Here is a 27,774-nt window from a genome sequence, read left to right as displayed (position 1 = left end):
TTTCAGGCAGGCTTTTTATCCCAGCACCTCCTGCAGGTGTCAGGGATTGAACCTGGGACTTTACTTCATGCAAAGCTCTTCCCTGATACTTTGATTTAGGCAGGGATATAGTCTCCCAGTGGACTCAGAGCAGAGGCCAGGGCCTGTTTCCCTTCTGCTTTCCTGCCGACAGGAAGATGCCTTACACCGAATGAGTCCATTGATGCACCTAGCCAAGTACAGTATTGTCTTTCCCCACATATAAATTGTGATGGTTCCCAGGTGGATTATGTTCTCTCTAAGCCAAATCCTACCTTACAGGCTGGTAGTGCTTTCAATAAATAATTAAAAATAATAATTGGCCATGCTTCCAGGATTTTTTGTACAGTGTAGTGAAGGCTGAAACAAACGATGTCGGTAAATTAAAAAATCAACCATTTGGCAGAAACTGAATAAATTCAATATTGCAAGATAAGTAAAAAAAAAATAGGCTCAAGTATATAAACAACAAAGCAAACCGAGAGTTCTGGTTTGCTCTCTTGCAACTTTCCCCAGCCTGGTTCCATCCAGCTGTTGTGGACCGCATTTCCCATCAGCTCCAGGCAGCACAGCTGGGCTGATGGGCGATGCAGTACAAAACATCTGGAGGGCACCAGGTGTGTGTGGAGGGGGAAGACTGCTCTCCCCTTTCAGGGGGTCCCAAGAGCGGTTCTGTGCTCGGAATGGCTTTGCCACAGAGGACAGTTACGCAGCTGTGGTCTGGATGTCGAGTTCCTCCTTGATTCCTGCATGCTTCCTCCTCTGGTATGGCCCTCCGTATGCTTTTGAACCGCAACCCACACCACCCCCAGCGACTGATCATGCTGCCTTGGGCTGCTGAGTCCAACCGCATTATTATTATTTATAGCCTGTCTTTTTCAGGGACTTGAGGCAGCTTACGGATCAGATAGAAAGAGTTAAAAACATAGGAAAACAGCAACAATACCTTTATAGAACTAGAATGATATCTAAGTATAAATGATTGATTAAAAGCGTACAGATGATTACGATAAAAACAGCACGGTGAAGCATCTGGTGGGCCGCAGATTGACCTGAAAATCAACCATTTCCTGTAGGCCACGGCTGCAGAACTCTGGCGGCTTGCCTTGTATTCAAGTCTGTCGGTCACAAGCTGCGGACAGACAGAGCAGCCGAAAATAAAGTCATTGTGCAAGGCCCGGCTGCCGTTCTTGCTCATCCGGCGCCGAATGTCTTGGTTTTGCGTGAGCAGCAGAGGTCTCAGTTCACTAAAGGCACTATGTTCTGAAAGAACAGGCGGTGGTGGGGAGAGACCAGGGTGCCGAGAGGCGGATGTGAGCCACGTTTCTAGTCCTTCGGCTCAGTCACACAGCTCCGAGTGAGGATTAAGACGTTCGAATCCGAGTCCTCAGAGGAAAAAGGTGGGATTTGAGAATGGATTTAAAAGGAGAGAGAGAAATGGGAACCTGCCGTGAGAGCTATGTTCTGCCTCCACGGCCAGAAGCAGTAAATAACTCTGAATGCTGGAACCACAGGCAGAGGAGGGGAGAAGGCTCTTGGGTTCGAATTCTGCTTGTGGGTTTCCCCTGGAGGCATCTGGTTTGGCCTCTGTGAGAGCAGGGGTGCTGGACTAGATGGGCCATGGACTTGTTCCAGCAGGCTATTTGGATGTTCTTAGAAAGGAGAATGTAGGTTTTGTCTTTTGCTTCTAAGAAAGTGCACCGGGCTAAAAGGGACAGGGGGGGGGGCGGAGAGACACTCTGATCTTTTCCAGTCAGCTGAAAGTTGCTGACTTCACAGGCGGAAGTCTGTCACCTTGGAGCTGTGGACGCCAAAAGCGCAAACCACGAGTGAGGCGTGGCCTGGCTGAGCCGGCCTGGCTTGGTTCTGCTCCGCAGGTGCTGCCTGAGCAGGGATGGGCAGCCCAGAAAGGAACACGGAAGTCCCCGAAACTCTTGCAGAAAGTGTGTGAGCAACACGTTTTGTTCCGCCGCACTTTCTGGGGATGAGTGTGTGTGTTTGTGCCTTCTGGGGGCAAATCCTTTGTTCACAATTTCAAGGTTGTAGAGGTGAAAGGGAAGTGGCTTCCCCCCTCCCCTCATTTGACGGCTGTTTTCCTGTAGAGTTGTTGCTTTTTAAGCTGGTACAGTGGTATCTCAGGTTAAGAACTTAATTCGTTCTGGAGGTCCGTTCTTAACCTGAAACTGTTCTTAACCTGAAGCACCACTTTATCTAATGGGGCCTCCTGCTGCCGCTGCGCTGCCGGAGCACGATTTCTGTTCTCATCTTGAGGTAAAGTTCTTAACCCAAGGTAATATTTCTGGGATAGCGGAGTCTGTAACCTGAAGCGTCTGTAACCCGAGGTACCACTGTATGGCCTAAGGGAGGAATGAAGAATTGGCAAGCCCCCAGTTCGGTTTTTGCTTATTTCTCTTGAGTTTAATGTGGCCTTGGACAAACGGATGTGGGGTCTCTCTCTGTCCTCCTCCCCTTTGCAACAGGCATGGGGTGGGGTGGTCTCTGCAGCTTGAGGGCCACATTCCCTTTTGGGAACCTCTTGGGGGCCACATGGCAGGGCCAGAGGCAAAAACGGGTGGAGCACTTGGTGTGCATTTTGCCTTTTGTGCGGTGGGCTGACGACTTCTCTATCGCACACATTTTTTTCTGGCACAAGCCAGAGGTTTAGGGACACATTCCAGCCAGTGTGGTTGAACAATCAATCCTTCTTTCCGGGGACTTAGGTCTGTGAAAGGAATAGGGGCTAGCGGTTTCTAGTTTTCTAATAGTGATCCCTGAAAAGGGTCCCCTCCCTCGGGCTGGTTGTAAAAAAGGCAGGCAGGTAAAGCTTGGCTGATAGCACTCTAATGGAACAACCTCGGTTATTTCTAATGCATATCAAAAAATTGGACTGTTTTTCAGCTTCCTATTCACTATACAGAGGTGGCATTACTCCCTCTTTATCTGCCTTCCCTCTGTTGTAAAGCTAGAACTTCAGCCGGTTTGAGGGCTGGCTTTAGCTTTAGGGCAGACAAAAGGGAGGAAGTCATTTTTCAAGCAGCGCATGAATAACCTGCGGAACTCCCTGCCATTTGATGTGACGGGTGCTGTCTTACATCGTTTTCTATTTCTTGTTTTAATTATTTGGGGGGGAGGGGGGAATGAAAGGAAAATAGATTTGTCACTGTTTGTATGGTAGCTAGATGTAATTGTTCTTTTACAGTTCTTTACTCTGACATGTCTCCTAGGAATTCTGTGGACAACGATTCATGAATCGAATCAAATTCAATAAAAAAATTGGAACTCTCACGGGCAAGGGCTGTATATCTTATGGTTTCCTCCCTGCCCCACTTCAAGGCACTTTTGTTGCCTTCTTGCCTTGCTTGGGAGCTTCAAGAATCATGCTAGGAAAAGGAATTTTGACTAGTCCCTGGCCTTCTCCTCAACCTCCAGATGTTTTGTCTGGATCTCCTGGGAGCTGTGGTTCAAAACAACTGGATGGCTCTGGATTTGGGGAGAGACCTTTTAGCCTGATGCCACAAGGGAGCAGAGCACTCCAATATTGTCACGCTGATCCACGGAACAGAATCCACACTCTGGGAGAGGGCCAATCCTCCCATTGGGCATGGTGAGGCAGCTGACTCCAACACGGCTAATTTTGGGGCGCTGTGAAAAGAGAGCTGCATTGGCTGTTCAATTTCTGTTTTTTAAAGAGGTGCTTGTGGGCTTTCTTTCCTCAGCTGCGGAAACAGATTCTCTTGGGTATTCCTTGCATGTAGAGTGATTCATAAATTCAATAAACAGTAATACAGCGGTACCTCTGGATGCGAACGGGATCCGTTCCAGAGCCCCGTTCGCATCCTGAAGCGAACGCAACCCGCGTCTGCGGGTCGCAATTTGCCGCTTCCGTGCATGCGCGTGACGTCATTTTGAGTGTCTGTGCATGCGCAAGAAGCAAAACCCAGAAGTAACGCATTCTGTTACTTCCTGGTCGCCGCAGAGTGTAACCTGAAAACGCTCAACCTGAAGCATATTTAACCCGAGGTATGACTGTCATTGGCTGAGCTCCCCTGTTTCAGCAGCAAAATATCTTGGGCCGGCCCTGTCGTTGGGGTTGGGGATCTGCAGGAGGGAGGAGTACATGGACGCCTTGTTGGGATGGCAGCCTGATTCTGTGTTGCTTTGCCCTAGGATATGAACGGCCTGGAAGAAGGGTTGGAATTCCTCCCCACCATGAACGCCAAGAAGGTGGAGAAGAGGGGTCCCAAGCGCTGCATAGCGGCGATAGCCATCGTCCTGGTCTGCCTCCTCCTCTCCCTGCTTGCTGGGTTCCTGGTTTGGCACTTTAGATGTAAGTGAGCCCCAGTTTGCACGTTGTGGGGTTGCCGCATGGTATTATGATTATGATTATTTAGATCTCGCCTTTCTGCCCAGACTGGGATTCAAGGCAGGCTTACACAAATTAAGCAAGACAGCTAAAATGCAGAAAGCTAAAAACATATAAAAGATCATTATTAAGGAAAAAAAACAACAATTTGACGCTGATAGAATCAAAACAATATAAAAAACTAATCTACTGAAATACAGGTCATAATAAAAAAACAAACCAGTGCAGCGCTATTAAAAGCCCTTTCCTTGTAAAAACCATCAGTTATGAGAACCTCCTGCCTTTTAAAGATATTGGAAGAAGCAGGGGAGAAACCGCAGTTCAATAAATAAAGTTTTTTGCCACCTTTAAAATTTTTATTCTCTGTTACAAGGACACATATCATCTGTCCTCAATAGGCAACCCCACCAATTAAAACATTTCCCTTGGTGGATCAGTTGGCCAAAGCTTTAGTTTATTGACCTGCTGACTAAGCCAATTTAAACTTAAAATCCAGCCGAATCACTGCGTGAGCGGAATGACAACTGCTCATGCTGTGGAACCTCCACCCCCTTGTGTGCCCCCCAGACCCCCAAGCCTGCTATGGAGTTTTCCCCAACCCTTCAGAGTGGGATTCAGGTTTATACGTCCATTGTCTATCTGATATACAGTTAGTTCTAAAAACAATTACAGTTGTAAAAACAAGTAAAACCATACCAGCCAAAACAGAAGAATGTAGATTCAGTCACCAGGCGTGTGTGTGTGTTGCACAAAATTAAATAACTGTTGGCTGCATGTGGCAGACGTTGTATAATCAAGATGCTAAACACACCACAACTTGAAGAAGACTATTGATTTTATTATTCATAAGCACCAGCAATGTGCATAAGCTAATAGCGGTCTTCGCCCCAAGGAGCTTACACTTTAGATTAGTGTTTCCCAACCTTTTCCAGGGCCCTGCCCCCTGGGTTTCAGAAATTCATCCCCAATGCCCTCTACTCTACCCTATCAAAAGCATGATTCAGAATACAGTGATACTTTGGAAGTCGAACAGAATCCGTTCCGGAAGACCGCTCGACTTCCAAAACGTTTGGAAACCAAGGCACGGCTTCCGATTGGCTGCAGGAAGCTCCTTTAGTCAATCGGAAGCTGCGTCGGACATTTGGGTTCCAAAAAACGTTCACAAACTGGAACAGTCACTTCCTGGTTTGCGGCGTTCGGGAGCCAAAACGTTTGACTCACAAGGCGTTCAGGATCCAAGGTACGACTGTAGTGGTTTGTGTGACCCACTAAAAAAGAGAATAGCGCATTGAAATTAAAAACAGTAGCAATTAATTGCACATTTATTTGAAATCCCATGGTTTAATCAATTCACCAAAAGGGGTGAACTTGATCCAGTGGGGTCTTTGGGGAAGAATGATAATAAAAACGTAGAACCCTGAGTGCAGATCTCTATATATTGGGAACCACTCACAAAACCTGCCGGATAGTATGTGTTGAAAATGCCTCCTTGGAAACCAGATTGCAGAGCTCCAAGAACGGAAGTCAAAGGAGTGTGTTGCTTATTTTCTAAAGCTTGATGGAAGGTCGCTTGGTTCTGTTAATGGGCACCCAGGAAATAAAGGCTTCTCTGGATTTGGAGCAATTGGACTGGGGCAGAATTGTCCAAATAAAAATAATAATAACTGGAGCCCATTTGTTCCAGGCACCTCTAGACCTGTAGGTGTAGAGCAGGCTCCATTAAACACTGTTCTTATCTTTCACCCGCAATATGGCTTCTCTTAGACAGGAATGCCCCTGTGCAGAAAGTCTACAATGGCCACCTGAGACTCGTGGGGCACAACTTCATCGATGCTTACGAGAATTCCAACTCCCCTGAATTCGCTGACTTGGCCAGGGAGGTGAAGAAAATGGTAAGCAGCTCCTGAACTCATAGGGCGAACTTAGCGAAGTGTCATTGATTGTGTAGCATAATTATAATATTTATTATTTATACCCTGCCCATCTGCGTGGGCGTCTCTGGTGTGTTGGGCTGGAGACACAGGACTGAACTAAATGACACCAGCTCCCATCAGCCACACCCAGCAAGGCCAGGGGCCGAGGAGTTGTAGTTTGACAATGTTTGGAGGGCTGCAGGGTTTGCATGCTTCTGGGCTCAAGTGAGGTGAACCCCACCCTCCCTCTTTTCAACCTTAAATCTTACTTCTGTATACATCCTTTCAAACCCAAAGATGGTTCTGGTTTGATGCTTTCTCACTTGAACTGCTTTACTGTAAGACTTACCCAAGAGAAGCTCAATTGACTTAAATGCTCTTATTACTTAAATGTAATAAAGCCACTCCCCCCCCATATGCTTTTCCAATCAGTGGATTCCACGTTTTGGAATCCGCTGAGATGATGACCCTTGGATTCCTAGAGGCAAGCTCAACTTGCAGCCCAAAGCAACTTCCTGGAAGGACAATATAAAAACACCCCGAGAACAGCACCTCTGCATGTCTGTCAGTTGAGGACACTATTCATTATATGTTGTACTGTATATGAAATTCCAAGGGCTAAATACTTAAAGAAACCCCTCAAGTTGATTGCCAGCTTTAATGACATCAATAGAATCAATTACCTGCTATCTAGCTCAAACAAACCAGTTACGTTTGACACAGCGAAGTTTGCGCTAAAAACCTCGCAACTCAGGAAAACCCTAGAGTCTTGCGTCTGGAGTTTCCCTCCATTTCCCTCCATTTATGTATATCTGTGAAGTGTTTTATAATGTTTTAATCATACGTGCTATGATACGTTTTTGAGACCTGTCCATTTTTGTTTGTTCTGAGCTATAACCTGTATTTGGTTGGCCTATAGAATCCGACGACGGTGACAAAACAGTTATAGCCAGAAAGTATGGTTCCCTACTGACCTCTGAATTTGCTAGTCATCTACCTGTTCCTTTATTTGCACTAAACTGTAACCTTTTTCTCATCTTTAGCTTATAAACATCTATAAAAATAATCAGGATGTCAGTCCTTTTCACAAGGAAACTCAGATCGTCGCGTTCAGGTGGGTAATGACCAAGTTTAAGAAAAACCGCTCAGAATTGTTGTTTAAAATGTCATTTAAAATAATTTCTAATAAGGCAGGAAAAAACCCCAGCTGTGTGGAAAACACAGTGTCTGCAAACAACGAGATACACAAACTCATACTTGCTCTTCCGAACATGGGTTTGCCACAGTAATGGGGCAAAAATCCCTTAAATGAGACTCCTTTGCAACATGGCCTCTGTTGTCCTGCTAGTATGTTTGAGAGAGCCAGGTCTTAGGGAAACCAATATTCACAATAGATTATAGCAGAGCTTTCCAAACCTTTCAGACGTGCATCATTTCGTGACATAGTGATTCAGTTTTCCTAGCAAACCGGAGGTCAAACTAACCCCTTTCGAGCCCTGGGAGGAGCGTGGGGAGCGTTTGCGCAACACACCTACACACTGCAGCAGACACACTGACGTGTTGCGACGCACAGTTTGGAAAGCTCTGGATTATAGTGATTGGGGCAGTCAGGGTTGGCCAAGGCTTTCTGCAACCCTTTGGGTCCCTTCCGACTCTACAATTCTGTGATTTTCTTTGCAACCCTGATGGTTTGGTCCAGATTCCTAATCTGCCTCTTTTTCCTCCTCTCCGAGCAGCGAGGGCAGCATTATAGCCTACTACTGGTCAGAGTTCAGTGTCCCTAAACACAATGTGGAAGCGCTTGACAGGGCCATGGCCAACATCCAGGCTTCAAATGAGGCGGGGATGAAACAGAGGGGGAGCTATGAAATGCGAGTTGAGACGGTCGTCGCTTTCCGTAAGTCTCTCTTCTCTTCTCCCCACCTCCTGTTCAGTCACCTCAGCCTTGGTTGTGAGAACCTGAGTGTTTCATCCCATAGGAAATTTCAGCTGCCTATTTGGCTTTGGAAAATGAGAGCCAAACATGTGTGGGGAAGACATAGTGGCTGACTAGGGCTAGATCTGCACGGCTATCAAACAAACGCTCTGAAAACGATCTGCTAAAAACCATTGTAAAGCTCACAATTGAAAAGGTCATTTCAGCTCTACACCGCCATCTGGTGTCACAGTGTTATAACGCATTTATAACACTGTATTTTGACTAATGTAGCTGAGTCCTTGGGCTGTTATGGGTTGAGGACTCAGCCATTCGGAAGGCCCAATTCACCCATGCCCTAAGTCCTAACATTCTGCAGTTGCTGAGTGGTTAGGAACAGTTTGGAGAACTTTCCCTTTTAAAAGATCGGTTCTCCAAACTTTTCCTAACTGCTCAACATCTGCAAAAAGTTAGGACTCAGGGCAAGGGTTTATTGGGGCTTCCGACAGATTTGGTCGATGGTCAGGTACAAAACGGCCGAGGTGCTTGTGCATTTCAGAGCTTTACCAGGTAAATTTAAGAGGTTTCTTTTATTTAGGGTAAGACACAAAGGCTTTTCTTTTGTTTCAAAAATGTTGTTTTGTTTAAAGGCTACACTATTATAGGTGCCCCATAATACCTGTTCCATGTTTGTAAGAACTCATTCTTTCTGTGTGGTGGCACTCGCACTTTGGAACTCCCTGCCTATTGATCCAGGCAGGTGCCTTTGCAGTCCTCTTTCTGGCGTCTGCTAAAAACGTTCTTCTTTAGGCAAGCCTACCCACATGTTAAGAAAGTTGATGTGAGTTTTAATCTGTTTTTAGTCTTATTTTTATTTTAACTCACTTTTCTTATTGATAATGTTATTGTTTTATCTTTTGCTGTAAACCCCTTCAAGGAGGAGTTGTTGTTTTTTAACAATCAAGCAGCGTATACATTTTATAAAATGAGCAAATTTAAATATTGCGCCCTTATAATGAGGGGTTCCGGTGGGGGAGAGAGGCCTGGGGCTGGCATATTAAAGGTCCAGAGGACATTTGAATTTTCTCTTCAGAATAAGGAATGTAAAGATTGCCTCCCCTACCCCCACTGCCCCCCACCATGTGCTCCGATTCTGATGGTAATATCTCTCTGCCCCCTGCCAAAACCATCCTAATTAAAAACGTTCCTGCAGCAAAACTTGCTAACCGAGGAACTATAAGAATGTTACTTCATTCGTACTTCAGAAGTTTATTTATGGGTGTGCAGTACAGACTGTGGCGTTGGGTGGATTTTTGGGGAGGGAAATCCACGACAATGAAATGAAATACATCTTTTTGGCTGAGTCATGGTGACTCATCCACTTCTACATTCTCACAAAGGATCCTTGCATTGGAGTCCATCAAAGTAGGGGGAGAGATGAGCCAACCTTTGTGTCTCCAGGGAATGCAGACTGGCTGGGTTCCCCCTACAACGGGGCCTGCACAATTAATGTATTTTCTCTCTCTCTCTTTAACTCCTAGCTTCTGATCCAGATATCATTAAGGCAAAACGGGACAGTAAGTACTGTGATTGGTTTTGTAGCCATACAAGACTCATTGGGTCATCTGTACAAGGGGGCCTGTTCCTCCTCTCCGTCTGGGAGAGACAGGAGCGTCTGAGTCTGGGGAACAAGGCTCTGCTAAGTTATGAAGGGCAACCCACTCAGAACAGCCCCTGCAGAGTCCAAATCAGTTTTGTGGCTGGGTTGGTTTCCTCAAGCGAAGCTTCCTAAGATGAATTTGCTTTGGAGACAGAGAAGCCGCTTCTTAATGCCTTGTTTTTGACATTTGGGTGTTTTAGAGTTGCAACAGAGCTGGACAGACTTCAGCCTTGCACGACCGACTCTTACCTATTCTTCCTTGCCCACCCAACCTGGTTTATTTAGCAAGCAAAAATTGGGAAGGGGGGGGGGAACCAAAAGCATGCCCCAAGCATTGTGAAAATGTCCTCTTCTTAACATGAGGGGAAAGAGTTTAAATCATGCAGGTTTTAGGAGCGTTTATTTCCCCCTATAATAGCCAAGGATATTGGTGAACATGGTGGGATTTTTTTAACCATTTGGCCTCAATTTAGTATCCTGCCCTGTTGGACTCTTTCTTGGGACTTTGTTTGAAATGGACCGCCTGGTCCTTCATTGCTTTTGCATTCTCCCTATTGAGACCCCCTCCTCCTCCTCCTCCCTCCCTCTCTCCCCACCTTCTCAGACAGCTGCAGCTATGCCTTGCATGCGAAAGAGGGTGTGGTCACCAGCTTCACCACGCCCGGGTTCCCAAACAGCGCCTACCCATCCAACGCGCGATGCCTCTGGGTCCTGAGAGCCGACGCCGATTCCGTCATCAGCCTGACCTTCACGACGTTCGACCTGGAGCCCTGCAACGTGGGGAACGACTTTGTCAAGGTGTACGACACGCTGAGCCCCGTCGAAGCCCATGCGCTGGTAAAGTAAGTTGGCTGCCCTTCCCCGTTGAATGAATCCTCTGAAGTGCAGGAGCAGCAAGCATTCGTGGCACGCCTGGAAGGAGACAGTGGGTTCAGCTTCTGCTCTTGCTGGCCGCTTTTAAGTTTCAAAGGCTCTTTGCGGTACAGAGAGAAGGGCCATAGCTCAGGAGCAGAGAAGGTACAAGGTACCAAAGCAGAGCAGTACCAGCCTGGCACCAGCTTGGCTGCAAGAAATGCCCGAAAGAAGGGTACATCCACCCATCTCAGGGTCTCCACTCTGGAGTTGTATAGGGTTCACTCTTGGGCCTTATCCTCTGAAGGCAGCCCTGCTTAGGGAAGTTTTAATGTTTGATCTTTTATTGTGTTTTGAATATCCTGTTGGAAGCCGCCCAGTGGTTGGGGAGGCCCGGCCAGGTGGGCAGGGTATAAGTCAATCAATCTTTATTACGGTCCAGAGACCCAACAAATCGTTACAAAGCAATGCACAATTCAGACAGCCTACCTCCAGGTTAAACAAGCATTTTGTTCAGACTTAAAGATAGGGATCATTGGTTCTTGCAACCACCGATAAAAACTTCACCACTGCTAATGTTCTAGCATTTGTCTAGTCTTCCAGTAGGAACCTGACATAGTGAGCCTCTGATTTTCCCAGGAAAGGTACCAGCAAGGGTATTATTATTATTATTATTATTATTATTATTATTATTATTATTTATTTATTACTATTAATCTGAAAATGTCCCGCAAGGCAGTGGAGGTTTAGGATCAGAGTTTTCCTTTCTCCTTGCAAACAAATTACAATGCAATGTGCCAATGGCTCGATTAAAATCAGCTAACATTAACATCTTTGGTTTTTTTACGCGGCATCCTTCTAATAGTTAAAATGCAAATGGTTGCAATGCTAAAGAGCAGCTTCTTCCTGGTGCCCCCCAGATCCAGTGTCAAGAGGTGGGGCCAATCGCAAGGATATGGCATTGTGGTGGGCTTTGGATTCATTGGGAGCAACCGTAGCTCTCGTTGCTCATCTCCCGAATGACCTTTGTGGTTCTTAAGCCCACTTCCAATATGGAGGAAGAGGAGCAGCAGCTACAAAGAGTGGCTGTTGGGTGGTAGACTCTTTTCTCTTCCCCTCACCCACCACCTGGTGTTTTCCTCCCTCCCAGGCTGTGTGGCAGCTATGGACCATCCTACAACCTGACCTTTGTCTCCTCTACAAATGTTCTCCTGGTCATGCTGATCACAGATGCCACAGAGCGGTATCCCGGGTTCAAGGCAGAGTTCTTCCAGATGCCAAAGAAAAAAAGTAAGAGCCCTTGGCAGCCACTTCTTGTCTGTCTGTCTGTCTGTCTATCTGTCTGCCTATCCATTCATAACATTGTAGAGTTGGAAGGAACCTTAAGGATCCTCTAGTTCAATGTTTCCCAAACTTGGGTCTCCAGCTGTTTTGGGACTACAACTTCCATCATCCCTAGCTAGCAAGACCAGTGGTCAGGGATGATGGGAACTGTAGTCCCAAAACAGCCGGAGACCTAAGTTTGGGAAACACTGAACTAGTCCACTGCGGGAGGCAGTGGAAGACAGAAGTGCCTGCGTGCTCTGGTCCATGGGATCATGAAGAGTCAGACATGACTAAACAATAACAAACTAGTCCAACCCCCTGCAATGCAGGAATCCCTGCTAAAAAGCAAAGGCCACTTACATTCACGAACATATATAGTCTATTTCTAACCCAAGGGCCACATTCCCTTCTGGGAAACTTACCAAGGGCCGCATGCTGTTGGTGGGAGGGTCAAGAGGCAAAAGCAGGCAGAGCAATGAATGCGAATTTTACCTTTGTGCAGTAGGCTAGTTTCTGTGCTCCCACATCTCTCTGCCTTTGCGCAAGAGTCACGCTCCGAGGGCACAGTCCTGCCAGGTGAAAACTCCTGGTGTGTGCAGGGGCAGTGAGGGGTTTGATCTGGGGGCAACTTCAGGGGGCCGGATGCAGAAGCCTGAAGGGGCCACATTCTGCGCCTGAGGCTCCCCACCCCTGATTATGGAAGATTGAGTTATAGAGGAGAAGGTTGGGTTAAAAAGCATCTACGGCCGAAAATCATCTTGTGGGTAATCCATCCTTTCGTAAGAGGGAAGCTGGGGCATAATTTTCCCTTTTTTTGTCTTGGAACAACTGGGCAATAAATAGCATCCCTCTTGCTGCTGCTCTGACGATGCCTTCTAACAAGAGATGCACATGGGGCTGAGTCAGAGGACAGATGTGAACAGGTGAGGCGTAATTGGTCTCCCGAGTCCTATCCAGGCCTCAGAGTCCGCCTGGTACCTCCGGAGACCGGCTTACCCTCATTAAGGACATTCTGCCCACGTCTCTCTTCCTGTCGGCTTGTCCTTGCAGCTTCAGAAGTAGGGCTCACTTCCTTTGTTTGCTTCTATCCCGCTTATTCTAGATTGTGGCGCAGATTTGACGGCAATATCCGGAACCTTCTCCTCTCCTTATTACCCAGCCCACTATCCTCCTGGTATGGATTGTGTCTGGAATATAGTGGTAAGAGCGGATCTTTTCTTACTTGGACCTGACTTAGTTTAACTGCTGCCTTTGCACAGTGAGCTTGGGACCAAAGCATCTTGCAACACGCAGCTGTGTGTGCATGTGTGTGTGTGTTTTGGGGGAAGAAAGCAGTTTGCATGCCGTATCAATAAATTTTGAAAACCACCCAAAACAATTTAACAAACAGAAGACGGCTGCATTCCCATGGGCAGCCCATTCTATTACCCCAACGTTTCACTTACTGTTGATTTCCGTGTTATATTTGAGTTCCCATACGACGTAAAAGCCACTTTGGGAAATACAGTGGAATTACACGCCGTGTTAGCACTTGTTTCCGTATTACTGGCTTCCAGTTTTCAAAGCATGTGCTCAGGTTGGCTGCTGTGGGGAAACAAGAGGAGTTTGTGCACCATTGTCCTGGTCTGCCAGGCTGCTCTTAGGCTCTGGTTGCTCCCAAGAAAGATACATGGTGGTGGTTGTTCTTTTTAATCTGATGCTCTGTTACCAAAGTAGCTTGGAGGTATGTTTCCCAGCACAATTCAAAGTGTTGGTGCTGACTTTAAAGCCCTAAACCAGGCCCTCCAGATGTTTTGAGACTATAGTTCCCATCATCGCTCACCACTGGTCCTGCTAGCTAGGGATCATGGGAGTTGTAGGCCAAAAACATCTGGAGAGGCGAGGTTGAGGCTCCCTTCTACAATTGGATCAAAGACTTATATAAACTCGCAACATATCAAGAACTTGCATAATAACGCAGACTTGCCATGGACAAATTCAACGATATTTAGAATCTGTTCTTACAAATACTGTAATAGGTTAAGATCTGGTGAAGTACAACAACAACTTTGTAAAGTTAAAATAGAAAGAAAAAAATGTGTTCTAAAACTCAATGAAAAATCCCATAGTTGATGTGGGCTGCTCTACAGCGCCCTCTGGTGTCACATGTTTGTAATGCAGTTACAATGACATATTTGACTGGGTGTAGCTGAGTCCCTTATCTCTTTTCCCACCACCCACATCTTGTCCTCAGGTCCCCACTGAGAAGAGAGCGAAAGTGCGCTTCAACAACTTCTTTCTTGCTGAGCCTGGCATCCCACTCAATTCCTGCCCCAAAGACTATGTGGAAGTCAACAACGTCAAGTAAGAGAGCTAAGTGCCAAAACTGGGTGTGAGAGAAGGGGTGAAACTAAAATCTGGGACGTTGTCTGCCTGGCTAGGTTTACACAGATGGTGAGAAATAGAGAGGGCAGAAAACAAGGCGATGGCTTTATGGAGAAACGGAGCCTTTATATAATATTTTGGGGTGGGGAAAAAAGGATAATGTAAACCCAATTTGCAATTTATTGTATTAATTTATCACATTGCGTTTTCGTATGGAAATTTGTTCCGATGTGCTTAGGTCTGGTTTCTGCTTTTGTTTTATTTGGCACCTGTTGTTATACTTGGTTATGTTATAAATAAGCTCAAGTGTTTTTGGTTTTTTTAAAGTTAGAGCTAACTATTGGATCTGGGGACCCCCAACCCACTGAGGCTGTGATTTCTTAGAAGGAGCTGGAATGTGAATGTTGGCAGGAAAGAGACCTGGCTTCCTGCCCAAAGGCATCAGGGTCCCATCCTGGGCCAGGCCAGGGTCAGGGTCAGCATAGCTCAGGGGCACCGCTCCTCCACATGGCCTTGACATCCCCGGGTATGCTGTAGTGGCACATGTCTCGCCAGCTGCTGCTGCTGCTGGCAGTGGGGCTGGACCAGGTTTGCAGACTTAAATCGGAAAATATCTGCAGAGTACTGCAGCTCTGAAATAAATGGGCATTAAAGACACCAGTTCCAAAAAGGACTCTTAAGAACTGAAAGCAGAGACGCTGTGTGTGCTTTTGTAACCCAAGAAAGTGTTTAATAAAAACTATTAGAAAAACAAAACAAAACTTAGTTTTAAAGAGGAATGGCAAACACTGTATTAAAACAGCTTAAAACGGCAAATCGTTTAACATAAAGAGCACTGTTTTCATTTAAAAAGCCCCAGATGGCATAGCTGTCAGGGATGATGGGAGTCATAGTGAGAGTTGGCAAAGGCATATATTCAAATAGGTTTTTAGAAAACCTGACTGTGGTGCTACCACTAAAAAGCTCCCGTCTGCTATGCTCTCCATTGAACCTCTAATGGCGACAGGGTGGAAAGCAGAGCTTCTGAGGCTGAGCTCAATGCACAGGCAGGCTCAGATGGGACAAGGAGGTTCTGGAGAGAGCCTTAGGTTCCCACACTGTTCAGGGAAACCAGCTCCTTAGTGCAGCAATTCAGTCACTGGGCAGGACTAGTCTTGTATATACTGTTTTGTGCAATGGGCTTGCTCTCTTATGGTGGGGAGGAATGGGGGAAACCCCTGTCCACCTCAGTGTCTGTGTTTGGAATGATGTTGTCTTAAAAAAAGGACTGTCTCTCCTCTCATTGGCTCCCTGCCTCCGTGTGATCCCTTCAGGTACTGCGGCGAGAAGAAGCAATTTGTAATATTGAGCAAAACCAACAAGATTTCCGTCCGTTTCCATTCGGATCTTTCATTGGTAGACAGCGGCTTTTCGGCAGAGTTCATGTCCTACCAATCCAACGACCGTAAGTGGGAATGCTGTGAGGTTGGGGGTGAGGTGCTGGGAGTGGGTCGGATGTGGGGGAGAGACTTAAAGCATTTGGACCTTTTAAAGGATGAAGGAGGGCATGGAAGAGGTTCATTGCCTGGTGCACAGCTTGGAGGAAGGAGAAAAGAAATGTTATTGACCGCATTCCCTTTGCACCTTCAGAAGTAATTTCTGATATTCCTTTTCTGGCCTCTTGCATCCAAGGGCGGCCTTAGCAGTTGCAAGGGGAAGAGACTTTTCCCAGGGGAAAGAGACGTCCAGTGGGGCAGACTGAAAACACCCCGTTGAAAAAGGAGGCAGGGAATTGGTACTCTGCACTGTTTGCAAGACTTATCGTACCTCTCCTCTCTCCCCTCACCCCAATTTCTGACTTGTAGCCTGTCCAGGCAAATTTGCCTGCAACACCGGCCGCTGTATCGCCAAGACCCTGCGCTGCGATGGCTACAACGATTGCACGGATGCCAGCGACGAGAAAAACTGCAGTGAGTCCTTCTCCTCTGCTCAGCTCCCTTGAGAGAATTTGGAAATATGGATATGGAACGGGGCTATGTATGTTTTGTGCCTTGATCTTGCATTATAGCAGATCTGGTTTCTGCCACCAAGTGAAAGTGTGCAAATTTGACTATGCCTCATACGGTTTGCAAAACCGTTCCAAAGATGAGCTGTTGGGAGTGCCAAAAAAAAATAAAAAAATGTTCCTGTATAAAACTCCTGGAAATCCCAATTTCCACACCCCAACCTACCCTCCAGCCTAGGAGGTTTTGGCAGGCAATGTCTTCTACATCCTTTGATGCATATGTTTGCCATCATATGGTCTAGAAACTTGCTTTTAAAAAAACACACAAATTAAAGCCATGATTCTCTGGGTGGTGAATTCTGTGGCTAGCACCAAATGCAGCTGCTGTGGCGAAGGGTAGTTTCCAGACCTTTTGGCACAAAAGATAAATGGCATAGCTTCGCTGAAGGGCAAGTCCTGATCTGCCATAGAAAGAGCATAGAGAGGGCACTGCCTTTCATCTGGGACCTGGGAGACCAGGGTTTGAATCTCCACTCAGCCATGAAGCTCACTGAGTGTGATCTTGTTGTGCCTGTCACTGCCTCTCAGCCTAACCATCCTCACAAGTTCATTTGTGGGGAATTAAATGTGGGGAGGAACCATGTACACCACCTCGAGCTCCTTGGAGGAAAAGGTGGGATAAATATGTGATAAATAAATTAAAAGGCTCCAGAAACGTGTGCCTGTTGAGGAAAAAACCCAAGAGGATTGTCTCCAATGCTGGTCCTGCTCAGAGTAGACCCACTGAAGTCAATGGATTAAAAAAAAAAATTCTTTTTAAAAGCAAGCTATACAAAATTCTGCAAAACAGGATGTGAGGTCAATCTACATAGTCTATATGCAATTATAGATTATTGTAAAAACAAAACAAAAAGCCAGACATAAAATAACTACTCATGCTCATTGATTTCAGTGGGACTACTCTGAGTAGGACAAGCACTGGACCAGCACCAGTGTATTTTTCCTGCTTTTTGCACGCTTCCCTTCATGACTCGCAGATTCCAGGTCAGGATTGGTGCCTCTTTGTGCAAGCGTTGGGTTCTCCCAAACTCTACTTCAGCCATCCCATATCTGACGCTCTGTGGGGCCCTGTTGCTCTGTAAGTCACCAGGTTGCGCTGCCTCTCTTAACTGCTTCTCTGCCTCCTTCCTCCCAGCTTGCACCGAGAAGCAGTTCAGATGCCGGAATGGTTATTGCAAGCCGAAATTGTGGTTCTGCGACGGCATGGACGACTGCGGGGACGGCAGCGATGAGGCCGAGTGCAGTGAGTGTGGCCTGGGAAAGGGGGTCTTGGTCAAAGCGATGTGGGGCTGGGGGGGGGGCGGGCTGTCCCCTCCCACTGCCTCTGCTGTGCCAGGGATCTGTGTGGGTGCCTTTTTGCTTCTTCTTTTTTGCAATTTTGACCTGTGGCTTCTCTTTCCGTTGGGCAGAATGTCCGGCAAATAACATCCGGTGCAGCAATGGCAACTGCATCCCAGAGAGCAAGAAATGCGACGGCAAGGATGACTGCGGCGATGGCAGTGACGAGGGGAGCTGTGGCCGTGGTACGACTCTTAGCACAATGAGGAGCCATAAGAAATCATTGGGTTGGGAGGGTCTGTTGCCCTGTCTGCCCTCTGCCAGGCCCCAGATGTCTGCCTTCTCCCAGCCAGTCCAGGGTGCGGGTCCCTGCCTGTCAGCTTCACTCTTGCTCTTGTAGAACTTGGCAGGGAGGAGAAGGAGGGAGACAAAACTCAAATTAGTTGGCTCTGCCCACCATCAGCTCTGCTGCCTCCCCTACTGTTGGCTTCTTTGCCTTGCACCCTGCCAGTCTCAGGGGGCACCAGCAACCCCTGCTACGCCAAGGCCCTCAGAACGGGACTTGCAGTCAGTTGCTAGGGACGGCACTGCTGTGGGGTAATGGTTGGAGTGTCAGGCTATGGCCTGGGAGGGAGCAGGCTTCAAATCTCCCCCACTTGGCCATGAAACTCCCTGGGTGTGACCGTGGGCCATTCAGCATCTCTCAGCCTAACCTACATCCCAGGGTTGTTGTGGGAATACAACAGGGAGGGGGAAAGAACTGTGTACGCCACCTTGAGTCCCTCAGAGGAAAAGTTAGTGAATAAATGAAAGGAAATAACCAGAAAACTGGGGGGAACTCACTTTGTGCACTTGAATAATTCAGGTCTGGTTTTAGAATCCAGAAGCAGAGCACAGCCTTCCTGCAATTTGAGGAGGAGGTTTCATTGGCAGCAGGGGAGACAGATAGACAACCCTCCCACACACACCAGTGTCCCAGTATTTGTTCTGGTTTCCTGAAATTTCAGTGCCTTAGCTGTGTAGGGGGCAGCACTTACCCTTGGAACTCCCTGCCTATTGATATCAAGCAGGTTCCTTCACTGTGCTCTTTCCGGTGCTTGCTAAAGACATTCTTGTTTAAACAAGCCTACCCAGATATGCTTATAAAGTTGGCATAATCTGTTTTAGCATTTCAATGTTTGCATGTTGCAAACTAGGGCTGTAACTTTTTCTGTCCTTTTTTTTTTTTTGTAAATTGCTTTGAGGGTGTTTAAAAACAAAACAGTCGAGCATTGCATAAATTTTGTGAAACGAATAACAATAGAGACATGCATAGCAGCAAACAGCCTTTCCCCATGAGGATGATGGTTTCCAGGGACAGGATGTGCAGCGGTCCTGGAGTCCCTCTCTGCTCTGCTCTGAATTTCCCCAGCAGGGAGATTCTTACTGAATGCAAGCAAGATCCTCTGTGGACATGGATTTCTCTGTGCTTAGCATAGGGAATGCTGCTGTGCTAAATGTTTCCTGGCGCTGAGCCTCCTTGCCTGTGGTTTGCTTGCAGTGGACACCGTCTCCTGCAAAACGTACACCTACAAGTGCCGCAATAACCAGTGCTTGAGCAAGAAGAACCCGGAATGCGATGGGAATAAGGACTGCAGTGATAACTCGGACGAGGACAATTGCAGTGAGTTATGGTTCCAGCTGTCACCTTTTGGGAAGCCGATGACCTGAGATGCACTCTTGCACGGTTAGCAGAGAGTCAGCAGCTCAAGAGCACTTGACCAAAATGTCACTCACGTCACAAACGTAAAAGAGAACAAGAACAATCATTTACTATTTATACCCCGCCCATCTGGTTGGGTTTCCCCAGATACTCTGGGCAACTCCCAACGGAATATTAAAAACACGATGAAACTTCAAACATTAAAAACTTCCCTAAACAGGGCTGCCTTCAGATGTCTTCTGAAAGTCAGGTAGTTGTTTATTTCCTTCACATCAGATGTGAGGGCATTCCACTACCGAGAAAGCCCTCTGCCTGGTTCCCTGTAACCTCACTTCTTGCAATGAGGGAACTGCCAGAAGGCCCTTGGAGTTGGACCTCGGTGTCCGGGCTAAATGTTGGGGGTGGAGATGCTCCTTCAGGAGCAACAATAGGCTGCTTCTAGGGTTTTTGTAACAGTATGATAAAGCATGTGAAACCCCTTCAAGGGTTCAGGCAGTATATAAATGCTAAGCGTTCCTACTACAAGCCTATTTCGCCTGTTTTGCAAATGCTTCCAATGACACCCCTCTCTAGCTGCCAGTTAATTTTGCAGAAGCGTTTGGGGGCAGGGCTGGGAAACCTGTGGCCTTCTGGATATTGCTGGGTTACAGCTTCCAGCCAGTGTGGCCAGTGAGCAGGGATGCTGGGAGTTTTAGTTCAGCAGCACCTGGAAGGGGGTTTAGAAGCCGTCTGTAAGGGTCTAGAAGCAGGAGTGATGTGTGATGTTGCTTGGGGATCGCAGGAGGGCAAATTTACTCATGCGTTGGTGTTCTGACTCTTGCTCCTTCCAGACTGCGGCAAGCGCTTCTACAGCAAGCAGTCCCGGATTATTGGTGGGGAGGACTCCGACGAGGGCGAGTGGCCGTGGCAGGTCAGCTTCCACACCAAGGACACCGGTCACTTCTGCGGAGCCTCCTTGATATCTCAGAATTGGGTGGTCTCTGCAGCGCATTGCTTCCAGGATGACTGGAGGAGGTGGGTAGAGATCTAGGATTTCTCCAGTAATGGACTGGCTTATGTTCTGCATATATGCTTGAACCTGAGGGTGAGGCTTCTGGGTCCATCTCGCAGCGTGCTGGGAGTGCATTGAGTCCAGTAGAGCATGGGATGGTGCCGTTTTAATTTCGCATAAACCAGAACAGGAGCTGTCTTGCGCCCAAGATCGAAGGGGGGCCAGCGTGCATTGAGGCACATGTGCCATTATGAGTGTGACACATGTCGCAATCACACGACGTCATGCACCTGGTGCATGTTGCGCATGTGTGACGTCATGCACATGTTGCTCTCCTGATGCTGGGAGGAGGCGGAACGTGGAGCTCAGTGCAACTTCCTCTCTCGCGCTCAGGAGGAGCCAGCCACTGAAGCACACTGCCCCACATCCTCTGCCCCTTCCACATCAAGGGGGCCCAGCCTCCTGCTAGCGCATACTGAGGAGGCTGAAGACACCTGCACCCTAGGAGCTGGCACGCCTGAACCAGAACAAACTGTGACCCAGGAGATTGTCTCGTTCCAGTTTCCCCTCCATTGTGGGCTTTGCAAATAATTTTGGAAAGCTACCATTCTCTTAAGACAAAGCTTCTTCTGCAATGCATCATGGATGCATCTCATGCAGGGCTTCGGTTCGAAGGGTTCAGCATAGCTACAAAATCATGTATACCCAAATAATTGGAGCCACACACCCCCTCCCCTGCAATGGATAGAGGGGGAGAGAGAATTCTCAGCACACCAAGAATCCCTGTTCCGAAGCGACCTCGTCCAGCAAGCAAGGCGAAGAGCTTCTAAGCTCTTTTCGCACTTGGCAACCCAAGCAGACCCAGCATAGATAGAGGTTCTAAGCTCTCTGCCTTCCTTGGGTCAAATTTCTGCGACTTCAACCAGCCGTGTATAGTTGAAGTCGCACAACTTAATGGCGTGGTAGATGAGATTGTGCTTTAACCAGACTGACTATACTTTTTACCATTGGCATTGTAGTAATTACCAAAAGGCCATACATAGATGAGATGCTAGGGCATGGGTAGGCAAACTAAGACCCAGGGGCCGGATCCGGCCCAATCGCCTTCTAAATCCAGCCCGTGGACAGTCCGGGAATCAGCGTGTTTTTACATGAGTGCCCTTTTATTTTAAATGCATCTCTAGGTTATTTGTGGGGCATAGGAATTCGTTGATCCCCCCCCCACTTCAAAATATAATCCGACCCCCCACAAGCTTTGTGGGACAGTGGACTGGCCCCCTGCTGAAAAAGTTTGCTGACCCCTGTGCTAGGGATTCTTTAGATGAGTTTTAGCACTGCTTGCCTTTTTGGGCCAGTGGGCACATTTGGGGGAGAGGCATGGGCAGCTGTCCCAAAACGACTTTCCTTGGGAGTCGAGGGTGTAACACAAACTTGAGTGCTGCAGGGTGCATGGTGCAATGGTTACCCCCTCTAAAAGAACAGAGCATCTCCTGATCTTCCTACCTGCCAATTCCTCCGCAGGCATTTGGACCACAGGACGATAACAGCCTACATGGGGCTTCTCGACCAGGGGGACAGGGGCAACAGCAACGTTCAGCAGCGGGGCCTGAAGAGGGTCATCCGCCACCCATACTTCAATGACGCCAGCTACGACAACGACATTGCTGTGGCAGAGCTGTCCAGCCCGGTCGAGTTCAACAAATACATCCAGCCTATCTGCCTGCCTGATGTCACCCATGACTTCCCCGTTGGCAAATCCCTGTGGGTGACGGGATGGGGAGCCACTCAAGAATCAGGTGAGTTGGGTGGGGATGTGAAGGGGGCGTCGTAGGCCTTTGATCTAGACGACTCTTGGTGCCCACAGTTCTGTGATTCCGACTCAGAGGCAGTGACAAGGGGAGTAAAACAAGGGCAGATCTGCAGTTTGGTGGAAGGAGGCAACATTTAAAATATATATCACAAAGATAAAACGAGAGAGTCTTCTCTTAATCCACCACAGGACTTTATCAAGAGTGCATATGCTAAAATCATGACAATCTGTTGTCTGTCCGAATTGTTCTTTTTCTTTTTTATTTCTTATGTAAGTTGTCTTGCAATAAAATGTTATATGTATATATAAAAAGGACAATCTTAACAAGCACAAAACGATAACCTCCGTCGCTTGGACTGTTGACCACTAATGAAAATATATATTGTGTCAGCAGCAGTGCTGGTCTTGCAGGGTTTATGTAAAGACAGGAGGAAAGAAGAACCAAATGCTAATTAAAATATGTGTTTCATGCACGCCAAACTATGCTGTGGAACAGAGTTCCCCCCAAACTTGGGTTTGCAGCTGTTTTCGGACTACAGTTCCCATCATCTCTGACCACTGGTCTTTGCTAGCTAGGGATGATGGGAGTTGTAGTCGAAAAACAGCTGGAGACCCACGTTTGGGAGACCCTGCTGGAGACCATAGGCACCATTCCGCCGTATGCCTCATTGTTTGTATAATCTTATAAAGTTTCTCCAGACGATGTAAAAGTTATCGTAGGCAACATTTTACATTAAAAGGAAGCAGCAGCTTCTACCCTGATGCAACTAGAGGGCAGGAACCAATGGCATCTCTTAAGGGGTTTAAGAGTTTTTGTGGGGGTTGTGCATCTGGGTGACTTGTAATCAGAGAATCCATTCCACGCTTAGCAGGGCTGGTTTTTATTTATTTATTTAATGCTTAAAAGAGCATCCTGAATAAACTATATCCCTACTCACATGCAACTCCTCTGTGGTCCTCTGCAGGCAACGGTGCCAGCATCTTGCAGAAGCTCGAAATCCGTGTGATCAACCAGACCGTGTGCAGGTCCCTGATGGTGCCCAATGACGTGACGGACCGCATGATGTGTGTCGGGGTCCTCACAGGCGGGAAAGATGCCTGTCAGGTAGGAATTGTCCGCAGGGAGAGAGGGGGCCATGGCTGTGGAGAGCTCAGAATACAGCCCTGCCGACTTCTTAATTACTTCATTAACTAATTGAGGGGGGTCGCAGTGAAAAGTCTCAAGGCGACTCGACGAAACAAAATGCAGCACCGTTTAAAAGCAGAAAAGCTTAAAAACAGGGGCAACACAAAACATGCAGTGTGCTGCACTGGCAACAGCTTAGCTAGCCAGTGTGGTGTAGTGGTTAAGAGCGGTAGACTCGTAATCTGGGGAATGGGGTTCGCTTCCCCGCTCCTCCACATGCAGCTGCTGGGTGACCTTGGGCTAGTCATGCTTTTTTGAAGTCTCTCAGCCCCACTCACTCACAGAGTGTTTGTTGTGGGGGAGGAAGGGAAAGGAGAATGCTAGCCGCTTTGAGACTCCTTAGGGTAGTGATAAAGCGGGATATCAAATCCAAATCCGAACTCTTCTTAATAAGAAGAACTGCACTGTGATATCAGTACATCTACTCTTGACTAGAACTTGGTTGTCTGCAGCCCACAGGCTCTGCTGTTCGCGTTGGCGCTCCATCATCATTGCCTCGCCTTGCAATCCCAGCTTCTTCCCTTGGAGGTGCCCGAACCCAGCCAAAGGGCACGGGAACCCCACCAGAACCACAGCACACCAGGGAGGCCGTTTGGTGCAAATGCTGGTCTCTCCTGAGAATGAAACGGCTCCTTGGGCTGGTGGACAAAGAGTCACAAAAACAGGTCCCCTTTCTGAGCATGTGTGTTCTTGTCTCTTTGCAGGGAGACTCTGGTGGGCCACTGGTCAGCTTGGAGGCCAACAACACATTGTTCCTGGCTGGCGTGGTCAGCTGGGGGGAAGGCTGTGCCCAGAGGAACAAGCCGGGAATGTACACTCGTGTTTCGGCGCTGCGGGCCTGGATCAAAGAGCAAACCGGCGTGTAGATGGCTGCGGCGACTGGGACGGTTCATACGACTCTCCCTTCTTCTGTCTCTGGGTCTATCAAGCTTGCAGCTGAAGACATTCCCCTGTGATAGGAAGGGGGTTCTGCAAATCTTGTTCGCTCCTCTAATTCCTTCTCGGTTTTTTTTTCTCTGAAAATGAAACCAGCGACACTCCTGGATTCATTGTATGCGGCCGATTGGATGGGCAGTTGACCCTTTGAGAGTGCCCCTCTGCTGCTCATGTTCTCTGTCTCCAGAGACTTTCTGAAATATGTTCAATGTGAACCTGCTTTAAATCTGCAAGGGAGCTGGTACCTCCTGTGCAGGCCGCCTGAGGCAGGGGCCCGGTAGGTGCAGTACCCCTAAATGACCACTAGTTGGCAGCATGAGGGCCAAGTAGCCTTAAGTGAACACCAAGTGGCCACTTTTGTGTGTGTGTGTGTGTGTGTGTGAGAGAGAGAGAGAGAGAGAGAGAGAGGAAATGACGCATTGTTCTGTGTTTTTAGGACTCATCTGGTCTGCTGTAGCATGTGTGACGTCTTCTATTTTCTCCTCTTCTCACCCCTCCCTTCCAAAAAAACCCCAGCATTCCCCCTGTGAATAGGATAGTTCCCAGAACATTGTTTGTTTTTCAAAGCAGCTCATAGACCGGAGAGGTTGCCTGTCTTCTGTGTTCTTTTCCCAGACTACAAACACAGAGAGATATTAATATTGATGGAAATGCCTTGGCTAATAGGATCAAATCTGCTATTTCATCTTGGTATTGTGTCACCTCCCCCGAAAAGGTGTGCTTGATATTACATCTTTAAATGCAGAGTTAACTGCAAAGTTCTGCAGTTATAAAGGTAACCGAGTTATAAACGGGTGCTCTTGCCTCCATCCAGCCCTTTCCCATCTGCCAAATTTTAATTCCCTTGTTGCAGCAGGTTGGCTATCCAGGCAGGCTGCCTTCAGCCCCTGAAGCTCCATCACAGGTCCCATAAAATGTGTTTAGGGGGTTAGGATTAGGGTTAGGTTATCCGGCATCCGCCCCATTAAACTTTGCGTACCTGGGGCACACCTTAGACTTCATTCCCTGCTTTCCTTCCTTGAGCTCATTGTGCCTCTTTCCTCACCTGGGATAATGGCTCTGGCTGCAGATGTCTCTGCCCATGGGCTAGTTAAAAGGTGTCTCTCTTCGGGTCAGTACTATATTTTCCCAACATCCTGCAATACTGTTGCTTCTCCTTGCAAGTTTATGTAACTGACACCGCCTTGACTTCTACCTTGTCTAAACCTGCACTGATGACTTTGACGCGGAAAGCCTAAAAGGAAAGATGAGGCTGTTGGGCTCCTACAGAAGACCTGCTGGAACACCTGTGGCCTGTGCATACCTAAGCGGCTTCAGGATTTCATTCTCTTGGGCAGCGATAGCTCCAAAAATTTCATAGGGGGAATCCTCTCTTGCAAAGTAGTTGCTTTTGCAAAGGTTAAACACACCTGTATTCCAACTGAGGGTACAGGTGTTGAGAGCGAATAGAAAGGATTCTCAGGCCTCAATATTGAAGATACAGGCTTTTTTTAAGAACCGAGGGGCATTGTAGCTGTGTCTCAGAATTCTGTATCTCCCCTTGAGCAAAGAGGATTCTAAACTAGGCGGGAAGAACAAAACAACATGCAGCAACTTCCAGGTGTCCTGATCCTGCACTGCTGGATCCCAAGAATGGCCTTCTGGGACTTGTAGTCTCCCTCCACTGGGTTATTCTCAAGGATCCAGCTGGTGTAATACACTCAGACACTGTAGTTTTGTGCGGAAGCTGTGGCCTTCCAGATGTTGTTGAAGGACTCCAACTCAACCCCAGCAGGGCCAGTGGTCAGGGATGATGGGAGTTGATCCATCAGCACCCCAGAGAGACATCCCTTCTCCACCTCTGCCTTAGGAGAACATTCTGGGTCTGGGTTTTGTGAAGGGTTGGGGGGGGATACTGGCTTCACTTTTCAGTTTACCCCCCCCCCCCTGCTCTGTTTTCCTTTTAAAATAGGGTAGATGTCGGTAGAGCCATAGCGTGTGTGCGAAAGTGTGTGAGAGAGAACCCATTTGTATGTGTGCATGAATGAGATTTTTCTGGCCCGTTACGGGTCAGATTGGCATTGCCAATATGTGCCTTAATTGTATATCCTTGTTTAATGTATGGATCTCGGCATGTGATGCTGCAGTTTTGTTTCTGTTTTGTTTCGGTGTCAGTGGTGGGTGACTATAGGGGGTCCCTTTTTCTGTCTGGGGGCGCTGTATAGGAATGCAGAGGACATCTTTTAACACGGTGGAACCCCTGATTGTGTAGCGGCAGTACGGAGCATATGGGGGGGGGGCACGTGCCCTGCACATTTAAAACAGTGTCTTTCCACTTTGAACATTCATGGCTCCCGCAAAGAATCCTGGGAGCTGTAGTTTGTTAAGGGGCAGCAAGCTGTTTGGAGACCCCCTGTTCTCCCTCCAGTACTACATCCCTTGGGGAATAACAGCTCCAGCCCCTGAACAAATGGCAGTTCCCAATTTTTATGGGGAAGAAGCCATGACTATTTAAAGTGGTACATAGTTCCTTGAATGTATGGGGCAGGTGGAGCCTTGGGTAATAAGCACACCAAAGTAGAGATACATAAGGGGAGGGAATATGGAGGATGCTATAGGGAGAGACCCTCTTTCTCAAGACTCTGTAGGCAGATTTCCTGTTTTTTGTGCCTAATTGCGTTTTCGTTTTGTTTTTATAACAATAAAATGTTTTCTTTATGAAGGTCTGCTACACTTGCTCCAGATATCTGCTATATCCCCTTTTTGTTGGTCTAGTTTATAGATGTGAAAAAAATAAGCAGGGAACAAAAAAGAAGTAGTTTTCTAAAACAGGAAAAGTGTCTATTTGCATTTGCAAAAGGGTATTTAAGAATCTGGGAAATGCGCCGATGATTTTCATTTTTGCAGAATGAAGCCACAAGAAAGGACAGATAAGGGGACACCCCCAATAATTTATCTTTTTTATTTTTTTTAAAGAAAATGTTGCAAAATTATTTTTAAATGAGTTGACTTTCAACTTTCTGTTGTTTATGTATATATTGTACCTTTTAAAAAGAAAATAACACTGTAAATACATCTAAATGGAAACCGTGACACCCATTTTTGCTGTTGAAGGTCTGAATTGAGATTGTTATGTCTGGTGATTTTTAATCTGCATTAAAACCGATTTTTTTGTACAGAATGTTAGTCTCATTTGATAACATCGAAAAGTGCTGAACTGTTTGTAACAAAAATGATCTCAATACGTTGTCCTTTCCTTTTTTTTAAAGCAGAACTTTTGTTTGTGTGAGAATGGGAATCAGAGGTGGGAGAGAAACCTCAAAGGTCATTTACATCAACCCCCTGATATGATGTAGGGACCTATATTTGTTGAACATGCTGGTTTGTCACTGTGAGGACAGAGTGCTGGACCAGGTGGGGATTTGGCCTGATCATAA

General features: G+C 47.2%; 1 protein-coding gene across 2 annotated transcripts in view; it reads left to right on the top strand.

Moving 5' to 3' along the window:
- ST14 (ST14 transmembrane serine protease matriptase) overlaps window positions 1-27,518 on the top strand; it is a 39,539-nt gene extending 12,021 nt beyond the window's left edge. Inside the window, exons 1-19 of one of the 2 annotated variants that reach the window (XM_083714466.1) lie at window positions 1,179-1,418; window positions 4,186-4,345; window positions 6,146-6,273; window positions 7,338-7,408; window positions 8,031-8,191; window positions 9,751-9,786; window positions 10,474-10,711; window positions 11,872-12,011; window positions 13,150-13,247; window positions 14,281-14,390; window positions 15,725-15,855; window positions 16,256-16,360; window positions 17,591-17,698; window positions 17,865-17,978; window positions 19,274-19,396; window positions 20,266-20,449; window positions 21,948-22,222; window positions 23,202-23,341; window positions 24,127-27,518. In XM_083714466.1, coding sequence (XP_083570592.1) covers window positions 4,189-4,345; window positions 6,146-6,273; window positions 7,338-7,408; window positions 8,031-8,191; window positions 9,751-9,786; window positions 10,474-10,711; window positions 11,872-12,011; window positions 13,150-13,247; window positions 14,281-14,390; window positions 15,725-15,855; window positions 16,256-16,360; window positions 17,591-17,698; window positions 17,865-17,978; window positions 19,274-19,396; window positions 20,266-20,449; window positions 21,948-22,222; window positions 23,202-23,341; window positions 24,127-24,288 — 2,481 coding nt within the window. In that variant the 5' untranslated portion in view covers window positions 1,179-1,418; window positions 4,186-4,188 and the 3' untranslated portion in view covers window positions 24,289-27,518. Of the gene's footprint in view, window positions 1-1,178; window positions 1,419-4,185; window positions 4,346-6,145; window positions 6,274-7,337; window positions 7,409-8,030; window positions 8,192-9,750; window positions 9,787-10,473; window positions 10,712-11,871; window positions 12,012-13,149; window positions 13,248-14,280; window positions 14,391-15,724; window positions 15,856-16,255; window positions 16,361-17,590; window positions 17,699-17,864; window positions 17,979-19,273; window positions 19,397-20,265; window positions 20,450-21,947; window positions 22,223-23,201; window positions 23,342-24,126 lie in introns of those variants that run through there. The other variant, XM_083714465.1, reaches the window with a different exon arrangement.
- The last annotated feature ends 256 nt before the right edge of the window (window positions 27,519-27,774 follow it).

Source organism: Podarcis gaigeae (assembly GCF_964106915.1).
Source record: "Podarcis gaigeae genome assembly, chromosome: 15".
Lineage (NCBI taxonomy): Eukaryota > Metazoa > Chordata > Lepidosauria > Squamata > Lacertidae > Podarcis > Podarcis gaigeae.
Note: the sequence above shows the minus strand (reverse complement) of the source record. Positions and strands in the feature narration are given on the sequence as shown.